Genomic DNA, 22,666 nt, shown 5'->3' with positions numbered 1-22,666 from the left:
AGTTTGCTCTTAATTTAAAGAGGATTTTGGTAGAAGTGTAATTTTTTTCCCCTGTTGGTGTTTTCTAAATCTTTTTGCATTCTATTCATACACGAAACACTTAGAAAACAATATACACTGGTTTTATCGGTGTAAATGAAATTTGGCTGCAGTATAATTCTCTGAGTGACAGATGAAGCAAGTGGGAAATACCTCTGGACTCAGATTAAATTTTATTCAGGGTGTTAGTACTGATACTTATTTTTAGTTGTATTCTGAGTCTTTCTAAATGGTCCATTAGGACCAAACTCTGGCATTCATAATTAGCACCTGCTGTTCTTTTGCCTGGAGTAGCCTCTGGACCTTTAGGACCAATCTCACATGTCACCTGCTTAGCCTTTCTTGGCCTCATGGATTTTACCTTCCTCTGTGGTACTGAGAGCCCTTCAGTATGACACTTTCATATTTTGTTGTGATGTTTATATGTTGTATTTGTTTATATGTCCATACTTGATTTTGGGTTATGAGTTCCTTTGTTTTAATTATTAAATTTGTAATGCCAAATGTAAGGAAGCATTTAAGTAAAATTTCAGTGTAAAATTTCAGTAAAATATCAGGAATTTGTTTGTTTGTTTATTTACTTATTTTTTGGCTGTTTTGCGTGGCCTGTGGGATCTTAGTTCCCCAACCAGGGATTGAACCTGGGCCCTCAGAAGTGAAAGCGCAGAGTCTTAACCACTGGACCGCCAGGAATTTGTTTAAATCAAGCAGTTTGTTTAACAGAGACACTGAATCATCTCTTAAATTTCTCAATTAGATCGATTATCTTTGTCTGTCTACATGGCTAGGTATTTCAGGACATTGTATTTTAGGTTAGTGTTCTTTTTTTTTTTTAAGACCTTATTTTGGAGTAGTTTTAGATATATAGAAAAATTGCAAACATAGTGTAGAATTCCCATATACCCTTTATCTAGGTTTCTTGATTGTTACATCTGACATAATACTAATGTCTTTATCAGAACTAGATGTTAACATTAGTATTAACTAAACTCCAGACTTTATTCTGATTTCACCAGTTTTGTTTTTCCACTACTGTCCTTTTTCTGTTCCATGACCCAAATCAGGATACCACATTGCATTTAGTAGATTAGTGTGTTCGTGTTAAAGTAAGGTTAATATTTCTACAATTGGCTAACATTTGTTTTACAATTTAGCATGGAGAGTTTTAATTTTATTTTTGATATATTGAGCACTTGATATCTAAAACTGATTTTTTAAAATAAATGACTGTTTTATATTTCCATTCATTGCACTTTTAAGATAATCTTGCGATATGGCTGTATACTGTGATTTTGGGCATTCTTCCTTTGGAATTGGCTCCTGAGCCTGTTGGAACGACTTAAGAAAATTCAGTCTTACCAATTTATAACAATTTCACAGAACAGTTCTGTAGAAATTGTTTTCTTTGGACCCATAAGTTTGGGGTGCTTTATACCATATTTTGTCTTGTAAGATCCCCAGTTGCATTGGCATATTAAAGGTGTCTTCCACAATGGTACCTGGTTAGTGAACACTTTCTGAATAAATTAAAGGTATTAAAGAAACGTAACTTTGTTATACCAGTCTTTCTCAACATTTGACGCTTTTATGCTAATCTGTTTATTTAATCCAGGGCAACACACTTTATATAAGTCATACTAGTTTTGGCGGAAAAAAACCCACCCCATACTGGAAAATTAGGTTCACCCATCTTATTTACAGTGTGCTTTACTTTTTTTTAAAAAAAATTGATCTTTAAAGACTAAATATTGTCTGCTGTCGAGATTAAAAAATATGCCACAGGCTCTGAAGGCATGTTTTAGTAAAAGTTTAGTAAAAGATTCACTAATAGTATCATTGAAAAAACAATATATTGCTCATTTAGATCACCCTTTAGAATGGGCTGGTTTTCGGTATAGCTAGGTGATTTTGAGCCGTGTTAACTGTACCTTCTGAATATTGTGAATGTCCCCACCACTTAAATGTACACAGGCAGAAGTTGGTGCAACAGAAAGACTAACCTCAGGTGAAGTTTGTAGAATTTCCCAGACTTGTGTTGCTATGGGAATGAGTGTGTTGTCAGTAGATTCAGCATATTGTTTTTATAAGGAAAGTCAACCATTTGTTTCTAGAGCTGGAATTGCCTTTTTTTCTTTGTTTCATCTGGGATGCAACTCTGAAGAGCAGGTTGTTTCGGCTTGTGGTAAACTTTGGATTCCAGCATATTCAGATAAACAAATTTGTTGATAGTTCTAGCTGATTAATTTTGTAATTAATATTTAGTAATGTTTTTGTAAGTTATTTTTAATTACCAGAAATTTATTATACTAAAATTTCTTTGGAACCTAAAAATTTATTAGTGGAAGTATTGGTGATATATGATAATTGAGCCTTTCTTAGGTACTGAGATCAGATAGTTTCAGGGAATTAAAACTTTTCCTGACTTTTCATCACCATTGTAGCTCACAGTTTTCTTTAAATGTTATAAAGAATGCATGTAAGCTAATCAGCCAATCAAACAGTTAACATTTTATTTCGGTGCTTTATTAATATTTCAATATAAATAAGTTGCAAAATTTGAGAAGAGATACTGAAATCCTATATTTAGCAGAGGATTAACTTTTGTGAGAATGAGGAAATTTTCTTTCCTTTTCTTTAAATTTTAAATTGAGTTACAGTGAGCTGCATCCATTTAAAATGAACAGATTGGTGAATTTTGGTGGGTATATACACTCATAAAACCACTACCACAATCCAGATTTAGGACATTTTCATCATCTTGCAAAATATATTCCTGTTCCTTTGCAGTCAGTTCCCTCTCTTATCCAAGGCCCCAGGCAACTACTGATTTGTTGGAAAATGTTTTTAAAGAAGAACCTTTAATGAGTCAAATCTAGTCAATTTCTAGCTTTGTAGCTCAGTGTGAAAGGGTAGAGTTACCACCTTGGGCTATGTAGCCTTGAAACCTGGGTTTGAATCTTTGGCTCTGTTTTGTGACTTTGGGGAAGACTATTTAAATGCATTTTGTCTACAAAAACTATTTAAACTAAAAAACTATTTAAACTATTTAAATGCATTTTGTCTACAAAACAAGGATAGTAATAGAGTGTATTATTTATTATCACTGGGCATAAATGAATTAAAAATGTAGGTAAAATGTTCAGCAGCATATAATATATACCTGGTAAATTGTATAATATTTTTGAACTTCGTATTCTCTCATTTTTATAGGGGAAAGAATTCAAGGACAGTTTGAGGAAATTTTGGTAGATTTGGAGCTAAGAATTTTGGAATCCAAGAAGTTCTGGGTTAATTAGTGGAATTTTCTAGCTAACTGAATATTACTAGATTTTATTTAGTTGACTCTTGCCCACCACCCAAAATACATTGGTTCAGTGTTCTCTGAAACCAGCTTTTGATAATCGAGGCTCTTCCGGAGCATGAAGTGACCTTTTCTGAGCAATGCCTGGAGTGTAGGTATAGTTCAAATAGGAGATCAGCTCCATATCTTTATAAACAGCACATAACTCACTAAAATAAATTTAAGTCTCTGATATATTGGTTTGTCATTTATCTCATTTTATCTTAAAAGGGGTTCCCCCCCACAATGTGTGTATGTGCACGTCTGTGCCTGCGTGTATGTAGTTTTTTGAGTTTTGATTTGTTGGGTTTAGTTAATAGTTTCTTTCCGTTTTTTCTCTTTACTCCTACAAAAAAACCTTTTTGTCTTTCTTTAAATAATTTAAATGCATTGTAAATAAGACAAGGCTATTTTACAGTTTTAATAGGTATGGGACAATAATTTAAATGATTTGGTTTTAGCTCTTTTATATGGATTTTTATTAATAAGCAGTGTCTGAGTCTTAATTTATGAAAAGATTATGGTTAAAAACATATGGTTTTTATGGTTTAAGCCATGTAATTCTTTCAAATGTGTCAAATTAATGGACTATATATACATAGTTTTTTTTTTCCCCTAAGAAAGTGAATTAAGTAAACATTTAATAGGTTCTCTGGTAAAATGAAATTTTACATGCATGATGAAGAAACATTGTGTAGCAAAGATTCATACTACATGTCCAAATGTATATTCTAAAAGCAGTGAGGATTTTTTTAAACCATTCAGAAATACCAAAGTGTGTTCTAGACTCAAAACTATTAAAATAATTTGGTTTTAGGTGATAATCAATTGATAGCTTTATTTCTTATGGTATTTTTTTTGTCTTTCTATAGGGCTGAAAGACACACAGAAGTCTTCATGGATATAGTTGATACATTTAATCATTTAATTCCTACTGAACACTTAGATGATGCCCTATTTCTAGGATCCAACCTGGAGAATGAAGTCTGTGAGGATTTTAGTACAAGTCAAAATGTCTTAGAGGACTCGCTGAAGAACATGCTCAGCGATAAGGATCCTATGCTAGGATCTGCAAGTAACCAGTTCTGTTTGCCTGTTTTGGATAGCAATGATCCCAATTTCCAGATGCCTTGTTCAACAGGTAATTCTTACTTTTTTTTTTTTTTTTTTTTTAGTCTGCAATTTAAAGTAAAGATTTTTTTTTTTTAGATGAGGGTAGTGCATTTAGGGTTCTTTTCTTTGAATTTAGAGCTCCTTTTCTAGGCATCACAATTAGAATTTAAAATTTAAATTTTCTTCTAAGGAATGTGGAATTATCTTCAAGGATATTGTGGATATAGATAGGGTTACCATATAATTTGTCATCTAGAATGGGATGCTTTTTTGAGAATCATAGGGGGTGCTGTTAATAATTACATCATGACAACAGGTCATGATTGGGACTCTCTCTAGCAAATAGGGATTGCCTTGCCAATGGGGACATGATGTCATCCCAGGCCTATTGGAGTCAAGGGGAATGGCTGAATTGACCTTTTTCAGTGCCCCTCCCTGCCCTTCAAATTTAATACTTTGTGTGCTCCCATTTCAGATCTTTTAGTATTTTGTATTTGTATTTCAAAACCAGAGAAAGAACTGTAGACCTTTGCTGTCCAGCATAGCAACCACTAGCCACTTATAACTGTTGGCCTAATTGGAGATGAAATGAGTCTGGTCCTAATTGGAGATGTGCTCTAAAATGCACATTTGATTTCAGTGTGAAAAAGAGATTGTAAAATATTTCATCAAGTTTTAAAAATGTAGATTACATGTTGAGGTGATATTTTTGGTTAAATAAAATATTGTATTAAAATTAATTTCACCTGTTTTTACCCTTTTTTTTTTTAAAGTGGCTCCTTGAACATTTAAAATTACTTATGTGGCTTGCATTATATTTCCATTGGACAGCACTGCTTTAGGATCTATAGTTGAAGTAACTGAAAGACAGTAGCTTTCAGAGGATAATAACTTTCTGTAGGGCTAATCAAATTCTTAATAAGAGATTACTTCAGAGATACATTAATATGTGGAAAAAATATGTAGGTGTTCCTTTATAAAGCAAAGAAAATATTACAACAAACTTTGGAGCAATTAGCTATTCTGTAAGCTAAAATTAGACGAAGGAAAATCAGCTTCACATGGAGAAGCTAGGCTTTTTTCCCCCTCTCCGTTCCCTAGAGTAGTTCAGGTTTACGTGGTGGTGTTCAGTTTTTCAATAACTCTAGACTTTTTCTGCACTACAGTTTTTCAGTATTTTTCATTTCCTTTTAATATTTTCTGCGTAATATTTTGATATAATAATAAAGTCTGGTTTAGGTGGCCTGCTATTCATCAGATTTGTCCGATTTCTCTGCCTGAAGACTCAACACTTTGGCTTCTAGGAATATTTTCATTTTAACAACTCCTTAATACTGAAGTCTTTTGAATTGTTTGTTAATAATGGTATATCGCTGAATTATATACATTGTGTTGTGTTATCTCATAGGTTTACATTGTTTTTGTTGTTGTATTCTTAAATGTTTTAAAGCTTTTAAAATTTTGTTTTATGTTTGCACTGTTCCTGTGTCAGTACAATATATCTAATTATTGTGAAGCACTTTTGACACTGGTTATATGCACAAAGTTTCACAGTTTAGTCTAAATTCAGGAAGAACGTTTATTGAATACATATGTGCTTATTACTAGAAATACAGTAACCGTTTCAGGGATGTTATATTGGGCCTGGAACTGGCAAATGTATCATCCTTTTAGACTTTGTTATAAAATTACAGCCCCTTAGAAATACTGGTATTCTTACTTGCAGTCTTTTTTTTTTAATTTCTGTCGATGTGAAAAGTTTTTTTTTTCATATGAAAAGTCTCTTTGGTTGAACATTTCTTTTGCTAATAGAAGACTTAGAACATCTTTATTGAAGTACTTAAATTTTTTTGAGGTCTGATTAATACTGTGTACGATTTCATTGTAAACTATTTTATTTAAGAATCTGTAAGTAGAAATATTTTCTTAATTTTCCTATTTTAAATTTGTTTGCTACAATTTATTTTGGTTTTAAAATAGAACTATTTGTGTTAATATATATGATATATATCTATACGCTTTTAAGATATGTAAGGGAATATGTGGGGGAAACTTAAAATTGTAAAGCTCTTTATAGGATTGCTTAGATCTCATTGTGCCATCAGGCAGGGGATTTATTTTGATTGTTTCAAAGTTCCTTTTGCCCTTTGGGATATTTGGTTTGGTAAAAGGCCAGTATATTTTCTAATGATAGCAAACTGGAAAACATTAAAATTTAAAAAAAATTGTTTTGAAATAGAAATTCTGTTGTAAACTATTTAGTGAAAACCATACATGGACACCTTCTGTAAGTTTCAGCTATTCACAAACTGCTTCAACTTTTTGCTATAAAATAAAAATGACATAGTTCTTACCCAGATGTTTGTACCTGGCTCTATACGTTTTTACTACTTGTCTTGACTGAAGCATAGCAGGGAAATGGCTCTATCAGTATTCCTCAGGCCATTGAAAGCTATAGATTATGGTTATTTTGTAACCTTGGTCTTAACAGTGCGAAAGGTAGCAAACAATAACTGCTGTCTTGTTCTCTAGTCTTTTGATGTAGGTTGGTTTGCTGTAGTTGTTAAAGACCAGTTGTTGAATGTCTTGCATTATATTTCAGCTGTCTCCAGAAATCATAGAGAAACTTTAACAATTATAAAAATAGGAAAGAAAATGATAGATCACTTTTAGTGCTCTGCAGGTGCACAAAAGTTAGGATGCTTACTTACTGTTTCATTTTGAGAGACAGTAAGTAGATTTCTGATCCTCTTTTTGAATGCTTTTGACTCCATAAAGTATTTTTTTATGTAAATGCAGTGTTTGCATATGGTTTTTAGATTACCCAGCAATGCATTTTATTTTTTAAATTTGTTATTTATTTATTTTTTAAAATATCCTTATTGGAGTATAATTGCTTTACAATGTTGTGTTAATTTCTGCTGAACAACAAAGTGAATCAGCTATATGTATACATATATCCCAATATCCCCTCCCTCTTGAGCCTCCCTCCCACCCTCCCTATCCCACCCCTCTAGGTCATCGTGAAGCATAGAGCTGATCTCCGTGTGCTATGCAACGGCTGCCCACTAGCCATCCATTTTACGTTTGGTACTGTATATATGTCAATGGTACTCTCTCACTTCGACCCAGCTTCCCCTTCCCCCACCGTGTCCTCAAGTCCGTTCTCTACGTCTGCATATTTATTCCTGTGCTGCCACTAGGTTCATCAGTACCGTTTTTTTTTAGATTCCATATATATGTGTTAGCATATAGTATTTGTTTTTCTCTTTCTGACTTACTTCACTCTGTATGACAGACTCTGGATCCATCCACCTCATTACAAATAACTCAATTTTGTTCCTTTTTATGGCTGAGTAATATTCCATTGTATATATGTGCCACATCTTCTTTATCCATTCATCTGTCGATGGACATTTAGGTCGCTTCCATATCCTGGCTATTGTAAATAGTGCTGCAGTAAACACTGTGGTACATGTCTCTTTTTGAATTATGATTTTGTCAGGGTATATGCCCAGTAGTGGGATTGCTGGGTCGTACGGTAGTACTATTTTTAGTTTTTTAAGGAATCTCTGTACTGTTCTCCATAGTGGCTGTATCAATTTACATTCGTACCAACAGTGCAGGAGGGTTCCCTTTTCTCCACACCCTCTCCAGCATTTATTGTTTGTAGATTTTTTGATGATGGCCATTGTGACTGGTGTGAGGTGATACCTCATTGTGGTTTTGATTTGCATTTCTCTAATGATTAGTGATGTTGAGCATCTTTTCATGTATTTGTTGACAGTCTGTATATCTTCTTTGGAGAAATGTCTATTTAGGTCTTCTGCCCATTTTTGGATTGAGTTGTTTGTTTTTTTTTTGATATTGACCTGCATGAGCTGCTTGTGTATTTTGGAGATTAATCCTTTGTCAGTTGCTTCATTTGCCAGTATTTTCACCCATTCTGAGGGTTGTCTTTTTGTCTTGTTTATGGTTTCCTTTGCTGTGCAAAAGCTTTTAAGTTTCATTACGTCCCATTTGTTTATTTTTGATTTTATTTCCATTACTCTAGGAGGTGGGTCAAAAAGGATCTTGTTATTTATGTCACAGAGTGTTTTGCCTATGTTTTCCTCTGAGTTTTATAGTGTCTGGCATTACATTTAGGTCTTTAATCCATTTTTAGTTTATTTTTGTGTATGGTGTTAAGAAGTGTTGTAATTTCACTCTTTTACATATAGCTGTCTGGTTTTCCCAGCACCACTTATTGAAGAGGCTATCGTTTCTCCACTGTGTATTCTTGCCTCTTTTATCAAAGATAAGGTGACCATATGTGCTTGGGTTTATCTCTGGGCTTTCTGTCCTGTTTCATTGATCTATATTTCTGTTTTTGTGCCACTACCCTACTGTCTTGATTATTGTAGTATAGTCTGAAGTCAGGGAGCCTGATTCCTCCAGCTCCGTTTTTCCTTTCTCAAGATTTCTTTAGATATTCGGGATGTTTTGTTTTTCCATACAAATTGTAGAATAGTTTTCTCTAGTTCTGTGAAAAATGCCATTGGTAATTTGATAGGGATTGCATTGAATCTGTAGGTTGCTTTGGGTAGTATAGTCATTTTCACAGTGTTGAGTCTTCCAGTCCAAAAACATGGTATATCTCTCCATCTGTTTGTATCATGTTTAATTTCTTTCATCAGTGCCTTATAGTTTTCTGCATACAGGTGTTTTGTCTCCTTAGGTAGGTTTATTCCTAGGTATTTTATTCTTTTTGTTGCAGTGGTAAATGGGAGTGTTTCCTTAATTTCTCTTTCAGATTTTTCATCATTAGTGTATAGGAATACAAGAGATTTCTGTGTATTAATTTAGTATCCTGCTACTTTACTAAATTCATTGATTAGCTCTAGCAGTTTTCTGGTGGCATCTTTAGGATTTTCTATGTATAGTATCATGTCATCTGCAAACAGTGACAGTTCTTCTTCTTTTCCGATTTGGATTCCTTTTATTTATTTTTCCTCTCTGATTGACGTGGCTAAAGCTTCCAAAACTATGTTGAATAATAGTGGTGAGAGGGGGCAACCTTGTCTTGTTTCTGATCTTAGAGGAAATGCTTTCAGTTTTCCACCATTGAGAATGAGGCTGTGGGTTGGTCACATGTGGCCTTTAGTATGTTGAGGTATGTTCTCTCTGTGCCCACTTTCTGGAGAGTTTTTATCATACATGTTACCCAGTAATACATTAAAAAAAAACAATTCCAGTAAGTGAGGAAATTCATTAAGTGTTCGGGCAGTGTTTGATCTTGAGCAAACCAATTATTTGTATTCTTAAAAATTCCTGTTATCCTTAAAATAAAACTAATATTTTCCCAAGTAATAGGTTCAAGATACTGACTATATTGGTTATATACTATGTGAGGAATGTATTAAAAATCATTGAAGTGGTGTTTGAAAAACTGGCATTATCAGTGTCATAAAGAAATGTTATTTTTTTCTTACTTTACAAACAAATGTATGCCCCTTTTATGTAGACAGCTATGATTCATAAGTGTGAAACAAACCTTGTATTTATGAACCATTTCTTTACATGGTATATTGAGTAGAAATGTTCAGTGGCTGTAATTTGATTTATTTCTTTAAGACCAGGAAGATGGGCGCACTGTAGATAATATGGATATTCAGAGCAGCCTGTCATTTATGTAGTGCTTGTAGCTACTACCTCCTTCAGTGAAACCAAGGTGTCCTTTCCAGGCTATATCATGGCTTACAAAACCATCATTCACTAAATTAAAAAAAAAATCCCTCCTGTAGCATGATTTTTGGAGATTAAAAACATCAGTCAGTGAATTCAGTATCTTACATATTTGTTAAGACTTGATTCATATTGTGTATTTAAGTGTTTTCTCAGTTGTATAGAAATTCATATTGTTTAGTTTTCTCAATTGTAAATTTCTGCTAGCATGCATATGTGATAGTTTCCTATCAAGAATGCCATTGATAATATATAACCTCAAGTAGCATTGTTTAATAAGAATTTAAGCTTGTGCTGCCTTTCTTCTAAGCAAAGTATTGTTAATACATGTTAAGACTGGTTTTATAAGTTTTTTAGCAGTAGTGTGATTTGGTCCTTTTTTTAGCACACAGATTTTTAACTTAATCGTAGCTCTGTAGTTTGGGGCTTCTTCATCATTAGAGGCAGAATTCATCTGTGTAATATTTTAAAAATTATGGTACTTGTTCTGAAAAGATGATTGTTGTCCTTTTGCATCATTGAGATTTATTTAAAAGGTATTTATAAGTTTTCATGGCTTCGTGCTTCTCTTGGACAACATTTCAAATCAGAACATTGAACTAAACATGGTGGACCCCTGGTCCAATAAAATTCAGTTGTCAGATATTAATTATTGTTTTCCTTATTTGTACTTTATTTGTGGGGGCAGCAAACTCTTTGTGCAAATTTATTGCACCTGTCGATCCAAGTATACATATACATTCATTACGCATTTGCACTGGGGTCTTTTTTTCACTGTTTTTATTACTCTGAGTAGTATTTATGGATTTTTTTTAAACTTATGTGCCTAATGAACATCTTTTTGCCGTTGATCTTATTTTTGAGAGTTGCATTTGAACAAGAAGATACAGATTTAGTAGATGTAAAGTAGTCATGCAAATGAGATGAACATATATTGGTTAAGATAAAGCATGTGCTCTTCAGTTGAATGTTAGTGGCGAGTAACTGATTAGCCTAGTAAGAACATTCATAGTCTTTAAGAATAGAAATTTATTTCTGTAAGATTGATCATTAGTATTATATATTTTGAGTTATACTTAGAGGGGTTTTGGTGAAAGTGGGTGTGTATAGAAGAGAGCAGCCAGAAAAGAGAGGCAAAAACACCTTGTAGAATTAGCAGAGAAGAGAAAATGCTGCGAAGTGGAAAGAGTAGGACATGACAGCAGCCATAGATCCTTGAAAGTTTGTCTCATTGATAAGAGATTTGACTTCTTTTATGGATAGTGGGAAAGAGGTAGATCCAGTAGGTTGCAGTTAGAGGAAGACAGAGTTTAATTGGCTAAAAGGAAGAACTTGGGGTTCCCTCAAATAGAGTAATAGGTTCCCAGGGGACGTGGCATTTACACTTTTGCTGGGTATGACCACCCTGACCAAGGTGTTGTATTTCATTGGGGATTCATGTCTCATGTAGTTTCTGTTGGGTGACTTCTTATGGTCAGTGCCCTCCTAGAGTCCTCTGTCATTGTGTGTTCTAACGTAAAGTGTCTCTGTTTTCTTTATTAGAAATTAGATTGTTTGCTTTAATTCTAAATCTCATTTGTAGGCTTAATGTATTTCAGTGCTTCTTTAAATTATTTGATATATGACTTTAAAAGCATAGTAATAACTACATTTATGTAAGCAACTTTCATTGCTCTTAATTCACTCTGTTCCATCTTATTTCTTCTGCTCTCTCTATGTTCAATTTAGACATTTTAAATAGATGTCAATTTTTCTCAAACAGGTAGTTTTCATTAATCACTGCTACAAGTGGTCCTTACTACCAAAATAACAGAACTGAACTCAGAGATAAAACAAATAAGCCCTTTAATACCAACACTAAATATCACTTTCTAAATTCAGAAAATGCAGAGAGAGGGAATTTTTGGCTAGAGTTTTCCAGTTTATGGTTTTAGTTTGTATATTTTGTGGCCTTTCTCTGTTTTACCTCTATTTGATTCAGTTGACTTTTGCTTTCCTTAGCTTGATATAGTATAAAGCAGAACACATTTTAATTTTACTTTGCATTGACTGAGCATTTAATTTTCTGTCTTTTAAATTAAAAATGTGGAATAAAATTAATCATGTCTTCATCACTATGCCCCTAATATCTTTCCGTTTCTTCCTTTCACCTGTTACTTACAGTTCACTCTGTATTACTATTTTTTAGCTTGCATTTCTGTGCTGTTGTATAGCAGGCCTCTTTATCCACGGTCTTGGGCATGCTTCTGGAGTTATTCAGTCTTCCTGCCTCCCAGCGCCCTCTGTCGCTGTCCTGTCCCTATCTGGGTTTGCTGTTCTCCAGGCCTGTCGTATGTCTGTCGTCCCTAGTGTCGCTGCCCTCCTTGAGTGGAGCTGTTGTCTTCCTGGATTTCATCTCCCTATCTTTCTCTATGCCCTCTTAATGACATTCTTAGTACCTTTCTAATATTATTACACTTGACTAATAATTTGCCTTTATAGAGAAAAGAATTGATTATCACCTTTTCTTAAAGTTTTGTGTCTGATATTGCTGATGGGTTGGTTGCCTGGGTTTGTATAAGGCTTGTTGCTTTGTCAGGTGGCCTTTTCTGCACCCCCACTTTAGGATCTTCTTATCTTTTGGTGTTTAGTCTTTGACTTATTGTTGCTGGCACTTGGTGGGCCTTTTCATTTTGGAGAGTGATCAGTTCTGGGAAATTTTCTGTGTTTTCTCTGCAAACTCCTAGGAGATGTTGGCCCTTCTGGATTAATTGCCCATGTTTCATGTCTCTTTCTTGCATCTTTACCATCATTTTGCTCAATGTCTTTTTAGAAATTCACTGCCATATTTTCCATCTCTTTGAATATTTAATTTTGAGAGTCACTATTTCTAAGAAGTCTTCTGTTCTCTTTATTCATACCATTTTAAAATAGTGTTCTGTGTCATAAATATATGTAAGAGTTTCTTTATAATCTGAATTCATTTTCCTATTTGTTTATTTTGATGTTTCCCATAGTGTTGCAACCTTTCCCCCAAATGATTATTTTTGGTTACTTGTTGTTTAAAATGGGAGGAGATAGGAAGTTTTAAGTTTTGCCTTCACATACATGAGTACTCTTAAGATCAAGGCTCTAGAAAAATTAGGATAAGTTTTCTTTCTTTTTTGTAAGTTCTTTTAAAAGAACAAAGGAGATAGTAGGTATTCAGTAAATTTTTTAACTGAAAAAAAAAAAGTAAAAGGAAAAGAATACAAGGAACAGAAAGAAGTAGGGTAGTGGGACCAAAGGTTAAGATAGTAAATAAAATGCTGTCTGCAGGTGGGGTACAATTTTGGCTCTCAGATTTCTAGCAGTTGTGGAAGAGGAAAACAGGTAAAAACAAATCTGGTGCCCAGGAAAAGGAAGACTATTTCTGATACTAAAACTAGGAAGACATTTTATCCACAGTTGTATTGTGATGTGATATAATAAAAGATAATCCTTAACTACATACTTTCAATGAACATAGGGCTTTTTCTTATGATATCTCTCATTATGTATCCCAGTATAAGCAGTATTACAGGAACTAATATAATGAATGGTCTGACCCAGTCCCCTGTTAGATATTAGGTTATTTTTCAAACAACTCGCCTTTGATATCATTTTTTAACACCAGATTTCTAAATATATTGAGAAATATAATGTTCTGTCTGAGAACTGTTGGGAATGCAATTATCGCCCCCCTCCCCTTTTTTTTTTTGCCAGCTAAGTGCATAGACAAGCTTTATAAACAAACAGGGCTGTGGTGGGATATGAAAATTTAAAGGCACTGATGGGGGCATCTGGGTGAATAGGAGGGTGCTCTGCCCTCCCTGGGTAGAGCAAAGATTTTTCTCAGAAAATGATTTTGGGACCCTCTGTAATGCATGAATAGGCAGGAGAAGCCTAATTTCAGACATAAATGAAGATCATTCTGGCATAGGTAACTTTTGTTTTATAGCCGTGGTTAAAGTGGCAACTTGTTGAATAAAATTCATAGATTTCTATCCCCTTTAGTTCCAACTGATTATTCTTGCAGTTTTCTTCCAGTCATGGCAGGACTGCAGAATCCCTTGCTGCCATTTTCACCATAATCATTGCCTAGATTCTTTTAGAACTCTTTAGGCCTGTACTTCTACCCCTTGTACTTTTCTCTCTTCATATTTATTTTGTTTGCTTTAGTTGAGAATGTTCTGAAAAGATTTCTGAACTGGAGCTACTGTTGTTGGTACTGCCCTCTGTGGTCTCTTCTTCCCTAAAATACCTTCTTTCTCTAATTTTGATCTTTTATTATAGACTTTTGATTATGTCTCTAAGTCCATCTTGAATGATAAATCAGTTACTCAATGTGTAATTACATAGCAAATAGGTAAATTGTCATGGGATGATTAATTAGAAGTTTACTAAAACAGAGGAATCCAAAATGATGACATTGTTCCAAACACAATTGATTTTATTCCTTTTGTCTGGTAAAGATATTTTCCTGTAACCAGTTTAAGATTAGGATGAGAGCATTTTACTGCTTGGTTTGTACAACTCCAGTGAGTACCAATCAGAGAATACAGTGTGAATCATGCCCCCTTGAGTGGATAGCAGCCTAGGATAGTTTGAGGGAATGCACATTAATTTATTTTTACATATTTTAGATTTTTTAAAAAAAATTATTTATTTGGCTGTGTTGGGTCTTCGTTGCTGTGCGTGGGCTTTCTCTAGTTGCAGCGAGTGGGAGCTACTCTTCGTTGCGGTGCGCGGGCTTCTCATTCTGGTGTCTTCTCTTGTGAAGCATGGGCTCCAGGCGCGCGGGCTTAAGTAGTTGCAGCACGTGGGCTCAGTAGTTGCGGCTTGTGGGCTTTAGAGCGCAGGCCCAGTAGTTGTGGCGCACGGGCTTAGTTGCTCCGCGGCATGTGGGATCTTCCTTGACTAGGGCTCGAACCTGTGTCCCCTGCATTGGCAGGCGGATTCTTAACCACTGCGCCACCAGGGAAGCCCCTATTTTTAGATATTTTAATTTAAAATGATGTCTGATAATCATTTGATTACATTGTGGTGATTTAAATAGTTTTAAGTTTTCTTAAATAGGAGAGATAGCACATCTGACAAATCTCACTGTAAGACCACTGGTTTGGAACCCTAGTCTAAAACTTGATTTCTCTCTGTGATTATTGGACTGCTACCTCCTGGTGATGGTGTACTCTAATTGCAAAAAAAGAGAAAACTATCACCTGTGTTTTGAGTCAGAAAGGCAAGGTATTTTTTTCTCTTGTCAGAACAAAGTATAATCTGATAATTTTATTGCTTTTGTCACTGTCTGGAAATATTCTTTTTTTGTTATTTAAAAATGTAGAATTCATAAAATATGGCTGGTACAATATTTTGAAGAGAATACATGTCAGATTTTAAAGATATCTTAAATTGTATTAAAATACAATTTAAAATACAAGAACATAACAGACATGAGTCAGTTCTGAAGATGTATAAATTTGAATTTACTTTTCTCTTTAAAAAGGTTAGGAATGGGCATATTTTCAGATTAGCTTTTCACAAGCTTTTTAAACCCATAACTTTGTTGATTTAGAATAATAATACAGTGAGCCTGACCTGTGCATCCTGGTTTTGTGCAGAGGTATGAAAGAGAAGTGTTTTTAAACCCCTTGTCCTACACCATTTTGAAAACATGTGTTATGCTTGTTGTTGACCATCTTTTATTTTCTTTCTTTTCAGCTGAATTCCTTTCCACCTCATTGTTTATCTGCAAAATGTTTTTTTCCTCCAGAATTAACTGCTTATTCTGTCTATAATGAAAATTAATTTTTATACCTTGTCTGTGATCTTAGCTCAGAATTTAAGCAAGTAGGCTTATCACATTAGTATATAGCTAATTTAAACATGATTGTTAACTCTCTAACAGTTCCAGAACTATTTGCATTATTAAATGTTTTCTAATGCAAGTGATCTCGCAATTATTTGAGGTTTGTACATTTTAACATAGTGGAGTAAAAAAGTTTTATGGTACCATTTGTGGATAGTGGGTAGTATTCTTCAGGCAGAGAGGCTAATAGTCTATGATTTTGCAATTTGAAAGACTAGGGTTCTTAATTTCATAATTGTTTAATGTGGTACCAACTGATCAAATATACTTATTTCTCATAATCATAGAATATTGTTACATACTAGATGTGCAGAAGTTGGTTGAACAGTTGGTATTTATGAATGGTTTATGAACAGCTTTTTAATCTTTAAAGTAGTGAATTCTACTTTGTAATTTGAAAATAATTTTGATATAAAGAAAACTAAGGATCCTTGCTTTCTTGATCTTGATTTTCTATTCCTTTGTCTAATTAATCTCCATAATTTTTATTCTTACCATTTTTTTCCCCCATCAGGGAGAAAAATGAATAATAAAATCTCTAAACTCTGTACTTTGACATCTTTTGAGGATATTGACCAAAAAGGAATTCTGATAAAGGAGCTGCATCTGCAATCTTCTTATGAGATCTCGACGAGCCTGTTTGACTTAGTGGCCAAAGAGAGAGATTAGCTTGTTTTAGGGCCCTATCCCTGGCCCACCCTCCCTATCCTAGAGATGGGTGTACCTGGCAGCCAGAGGAGTTGAATTTCATAATTCCTTGGCAATGGAAGATCCCTGTTATTAGAGAATTAGGAAAGTCTGGTTACCTGGATTTTCCCAAATCATAGACCTAGGCATCCTCAGTCTCCTGGCTGATACCAGAAATCCTTTACCTATTCAAGGCTTCCTGTTCTTTTCTTAGTCTGTTGCTGTCATGGATTTGGTTCTCATGGATTGTGACTCACTGGGTCATCTTAATGAAAAAGTTTTGGCCTTTTGGCCTAGGATTAGGTTCAGCTGGGAGTGACGGAAAACTCCAAATAACAGTGGTATAAAGAAAGAAATGCTGCCAGCTGAGAACTCCCTTCAGAATTGCCTTGGTGGTAGCATTGCTTCACCCAAAATCACACCCTCTTCCCAGGGCAACCTGCATCCAGTGACTGGTTGCTATGGGGGTACAAAAGCCTGGTACCATCACCACAACTCAAGATGACTCTGAAGATTCACCCCAGCTTCCGAGCTCCCGAAGGGTTGGCCGAGTTGAGGCGTCTGTTGCCGCTGCACCACATCCCAACCTTTTCCTCACTCCATCTCTGCTCCCTCCCTCACACAGATGTCCCTCCCAAGAGCACTCTAATAAATCTGCATGCATTCTGATCCCACCTTCGTCTGGCATACTGGCATAGAGTTAGGCACCCCACATGTGTTTGGTAAGATAAATACATCTTCTGAAGTTTGAGAAAAAAAAAAAGTTACCACGTAATAGCTCAGAAGAAAGTGACTGAGAGCTGGTATGGGGCTCCACAATGTCAGGGACCTAAGTTCCCTCTTCGTTGCGCTACCAAGTATGATCCCTGTCTCCACATTCACCTCATAGTTTCAGATGGCTCTTCCAGCTATCAGGTTGGAGTCTAGCCAGTACAAGAGAAAAGGGAAGGGGAAGGTATGTCCTCTTTCTTTATACTCATCTTTTGAGAGTTGCACGTACCATTCGTCCTTTAATTCTGGTGGTCGTTACTTAGACATTGGCCACATCTGGCAGTAAGTAGATTGAAAAGTGTAGTCTTAATTTGGATGACTGTGTGAAATAACAGGAATTCTGGTGAATGAGGAAGGATGGCTGAACGGACATTGGGCAGCTGCTAGCCAGCTGGCTCAGGCAGTTTTTTTAGTTCACTCTGTGGGGATGCTGAGATCAGGACCTTTTTCTTGGTAGGCCTGTCCCAGCTCACAGGTCAACCTGGGTTTGAATACTTGGCCTGTTTTTAGAGGTGAGCCTGCTTCATTTGTCAAAGATTTTTCTAGGCTATTTTTCACTCCTAACTAATGGAACTTAGATCTTAGTTTGTAAAATTTAGGTCTTTGTTCATAGATCATGATCAACTGCTCGTATCAAAAATTTTACAGGGAGAATAAATTCTTGTGTTGTTTCACCGCAAAGAGGGGGTGGGTGTCAGAATTACTATTTGTATATCAGAGGCTTCATTTCATTGAGGGAATGGTGTCCAAACCTTTTGACTGTACGTGTTTATCAATAAGACATTTTCGAGTACTCATTCATACTTGGCATGTGTGTTTATATACTTGTCCTACTTTACTAATATATTAATGTCCATTATATAACACATATAATAGATATTTTAAATGAGCTATAGATATCATAAATGATATTTCTACTTTAAAATTATTAGAATTATCAGTTGTACAAGAACTTTTTTGGAGTGCAGTATGATTGAATATATTTTTGAGAATTTCACTTTGTCATTCTGATAAAATCTTTTATACATCAGATTCTAAGTTGAGTTTATTAAAGTGTCCAGATAAAAGTTTTCATAGGTGCCACATTTTGTTTTTAGTCACAAATTATATAATGATGGAAACATTTTTAAACGGGCATTTGCTTAGCCAAAGTTTTAGAGAAGCAATTTTTCTTACTCATTACTAAAATGTCACTTTTATCTAGAAGGGACAGACTAAGGTGCTTATTTTTTCATATGACTTATTTACAGCTGCTTTATAATAAAAAAGGCAGTATATTTGTAGCACTTGTCTCATTTGTAAAGTATTTGTCTCACTTTTTGTGAAAGAAAGATGTATAACTCAATCTTAGGTAAAACAGTTTTTCAGGACTTTGCTGTGAGTTAATGGAGAACCTGTGTGGTATAAAGATTTTAGGGCTTCCCTGGTGGCGCAGTGATTGAGAGTCCGCCTGCCTTTGCAGGGCACACGGGTTCATGCCCCGGTCCGGGAAGATCCCACATGCCGCGGAGCGGCTAGGCCCGTGAGCCATGGCCGCTGAGCCTGCACGTCTGGAGCCTGTGCTCCGCAAAGGGAGAGGCCACAACAGTGAGAGGCCCGCGTACCGCAAAAAAAAAAAAAAGATTTTAATAGTCATTTCCCATTTCATTAAAATTACTGTAAGCAATCTACTGTTTATAAAGTTTTTTAAAAAATATAAATAAAAAGCTACATTGATGACATCCTGAAACACTGTAAAATGTTGAAGGCAAACAAATGCCATTAAAGGTGTCAACTCCATTTTATGAAATTCTCAGTCTTCTCTCAGCTCTTTCTCTTTAGATAATTGTGGCTAACATGAATACAGCAAAGATTACTAGTGTCAGTTTGATTAACTGTTGGTAAAGTTTAATTTCTTTTTAGTTTTTAGGTAACATTTAACATACATAGTAATTTCTTCCTGGACACAGATTGACTGTGTATGCATCCCTTTAGGTGTATTCACTTCCTTAGGAGACCACTGGCTTAATGTATACTTGAAGTCTAATGAAAACTGCTATGCGGGTGTCTGTTGAAATGGTAAAGTATTTTATTTAGAGGCAGTACTTTTTAAATATATACTGACTATTTTTTCCCCTGAAGTGATTTGCTAAATGCCTGACAAACTTTGACTTTTAAGCTTCATTAGAATCAGGGAACTCGTAGTAAAATGTAAATATTTGTAACTCATTCTGGGTACTGACATCATCCTTGACTTCACCTTAGTTTCTTACCTGTATTTTTCTTTTGCTTTTTCTTCCTTTTTTCTTTTAAAATATTACCTTACATTGTGTATCTTTTTATTTTATTTTATTTTTTGGTTTGAAAGTAAATATTTATTTAGAATGAAAAAAGAAATAAAACACAAATTTTAAGAAGCTTTCAAATACCACAACCATTACAAAATCCAGAAAAATAATAAAATTATTTTTGTTAATTGCCTGACACATCTCTATACTGCTTTTTTCGGGGGCGGGGGAGGGTACATCCTCTTGATTACCTCTTCATATTACATTTTGTATAATCATTTTTCTATACAGAGAAGAGAGAATATTCAATCTTGTCTTTAGCATGGTAAATTGACATTTTTTTCCCACTGAAATTTTCTTTTATTAGACTTAATATACTCATGACAAGAAATTATTAAAAAACATAATATACATTATAGTACAAAAAGGACAAAAGTAATGCGTTAATATTTTTAGTAACATTACTATATTCTTTAACATGTGGAAAAAACACATGAAACATTGGTTCCAGTGGGTAAACTCTGCAAAGATGAGAGATTGATTTGCACTAAGAATAACAGCATTGAAGTAAGTAATTCAAGTTGTTTCTTCAGTTTTACAATCACTGTGCTGTCACTGCTTATTTAAGAGCTACTGTTTAAATGCAGGGTATATATTATCACAGAGGTTAAAGACATATGTGTTTGAAGCAAACTGAAGTTATTCTGAACCATTATGATGAACCTACTCTCAAAAAGACATGTGTGACTGCATCTGTGTGTGTCTGAGGGTAACTGTATAACTGGGAGTTTATCAAACATAACTCCCATGTGGAATATAATGCTCATTAAAGGATGAGTAATTAAAAATGGACTAATTTAACCTTTATACAACTTTTGTGTTATAAAATCTCAATAGTAAAGGTAGCCATGGCTTTGAACTTAGACCAACAGAAGACTTTTGAAAGAGGATTTTTTTTTTCCCTTTGGTACGCGGACCTCTCACTGTTGTGGCCTCTCCCGTTGCGGAGCACAGGCTCTGGACGCGCAGGCTCAGCGGCCATGGCTCACGGGCCCAGCCGCTCCGCGGCATGTGGGATCTTCCCCGACCGGGGCACAAACCCGTGTCCCCTGCATCAGCAGGTGGACTCTAAACCACTGTGCCACCAGGGAAGCCCAGGATTTTTTTTTTTTTTTTATCACTAACAATGTTAAGAGTTACAGGAACATGGCAGTATTAAAATCTGGATTTTTGTTGATGGTTCAGAAAGCTTCTTGCAGCTGTACAGTTCACTGTTGAAACATGATATAAATGTTTAAGATTGTTATCAAATCTAGGAAAACCTCTATCAAGTTTTTTTTATATGAGTTATAAGATTCCAGGCCTTTCAAGTTTCCTGTAATTCTCAGTTACTGTATTAGTGACCCATCTTAAATGCTCTTCCAATTGACAGTTCTCATTAACCATTTTGCTATTAATGTTCCTGTGGTAGTTATGTATTCAGTTTGTTTTTTTTTAAATTTAATTTAATTTATTTTTTTATACAGCAGTTTCTTATTAGTTATCTATTTTATACATATTAGTGTATATATGTCAATCCCAGTCTACCAGTTCATCCCCCCACCGCCGCTGCTTTCCCCCCTTTGGTGTCCATACGTTTGTTCTCTACATCTGTGTCTCTATTTCTGCCCTGCAAACTGGTTCATCTGTACCAGATGTACCATTTTTCTAGGTTCTACATATATGCATTAATATATGATACTTGTTTTTCTCTTTCTGATTCACTTCACTCTGTATGATAGTCTCTAGATCCATCACAAATGACCCAATTTCTTTCCTTTTTATGGCTGAGCAATATTCCATTGTATATATGTGCCACATGTTCTTTATCCATTCGTCTGTCGATGGGCATTTAGGTTGCTTCCATGACCTGGCTATTGTAAATAGTGCTGCAGTGAACATTGGGGTACATGTGTCTTTTTGAATTATGTTTTTCTCTGGGTATATGCCCAGTAGTGGGATTGCTGGATCCTATGGTAGTTCTATTTTTAATTTTTTAAGGAACATCCATACTGCTCTCCATAGTGGTTGTGTCAATTTACATTCCCACCAACAGTGCAAGAGGGTTCCCTTTTCTCCACACCCTCTGCAGCATTTGTTTGTAGATTTTCTGATGATGCCCATTCTAACTGATGTGAGGTGATACCTCATTGTAGTTTTGATTTGCATTTCTCTAATAATTAGTGATCTTGAGCAGCTTTTCATATGCTTCTTGGCCATCTGTATGTCTTCTTTGGAGAAATGTCTATTTAGGTCTTCTGCCTATTTTTGGATTGAGTTGTTTGTTTTTTTAATACTGAGCTGCATGAGCTGTTTATATATTTTGGAGATTAATCCTTTGTCCATTGATTCATTTGCAAATATTTTCTCCCATTAGGGGAGTTGTCTTTTCGTCTTTGTAGTTTCCTTTGGTTTGCGAAAGGTTTTAAGTTTCATTAGGTCCCATCTTTTTAATTTTGCTTTTATTTCCATTACTCTAAGAGGTGAATCAATAAAGATCTTTCTGTGATTTGTGTCAAAGAGTGCTCTTCCTATGTTTTCCTCTAAGAGTTTTATAGTGTCTGGTCTTACATTTAGGTCTCTAATCCATTTTGAGTTTATTTTTGTTTATTCTTGTGTATGGTGTTAAGGAGTGTTCTAATTTCATTCTTTCACATGTAGCTGTCCAGTTTTCCCAGCACCACTTATTGAAGAAACTGTCTTTTCTCCATTGTATATCCTTGTCTCCTTTGTCCTAGATTAGTTGACCATAGGTGCGTGGGTTTATCTCTGGGCTTTCTGTCCTGTTCCATTGATCTATATTTGTTTTTGTGCCAGTAC

The 22,666-nt window shown here is 34.9% G+C and overlaps 1 protein-coding gene across 1 annotated transcript in view; it reads left to right on the top strand.

Annotated features, from left to right (window-relative positions):
• Positions 1-22,666, top strand: part of PHF3 (PHD finger protein 3) — a 103,416-nt gene that overhangs the window by 8,370 nt on the left and 72,380 nt on the right. The window contains exon 2 of the mRNA XM_060167274.1: positions 4,252-4,520. Coding sequence (XP_060023257.1) covers positions 4,277-4,520 — 244 coding nt within the window. The 5' untranslated portion in view covers positions 4,252-4,276. The remainder of the gene's footprint in view (positions 1-4,251; positions 4,521-22,666) is intronic.

Source organism: Lagenorhynchus albirostris, chromosome 12, assembly GCF_949774975.1.
Source record: "Lagenorhynchus albirostris chromosome 12, mLagAlb1.1, whole genome shotgun sequence".
Lineage (NCBI taxonomy): Eukaryota > Metazoa > Chordata > Mammalia > Artiodactyla > Delphinidae > Lagenorhynchus > Lagenorhynchus albirostris.
Note: the sequence above shows the minus strand (reverse complement) of the source record. Positions and strands in the feature narration are given on the sequence as shown.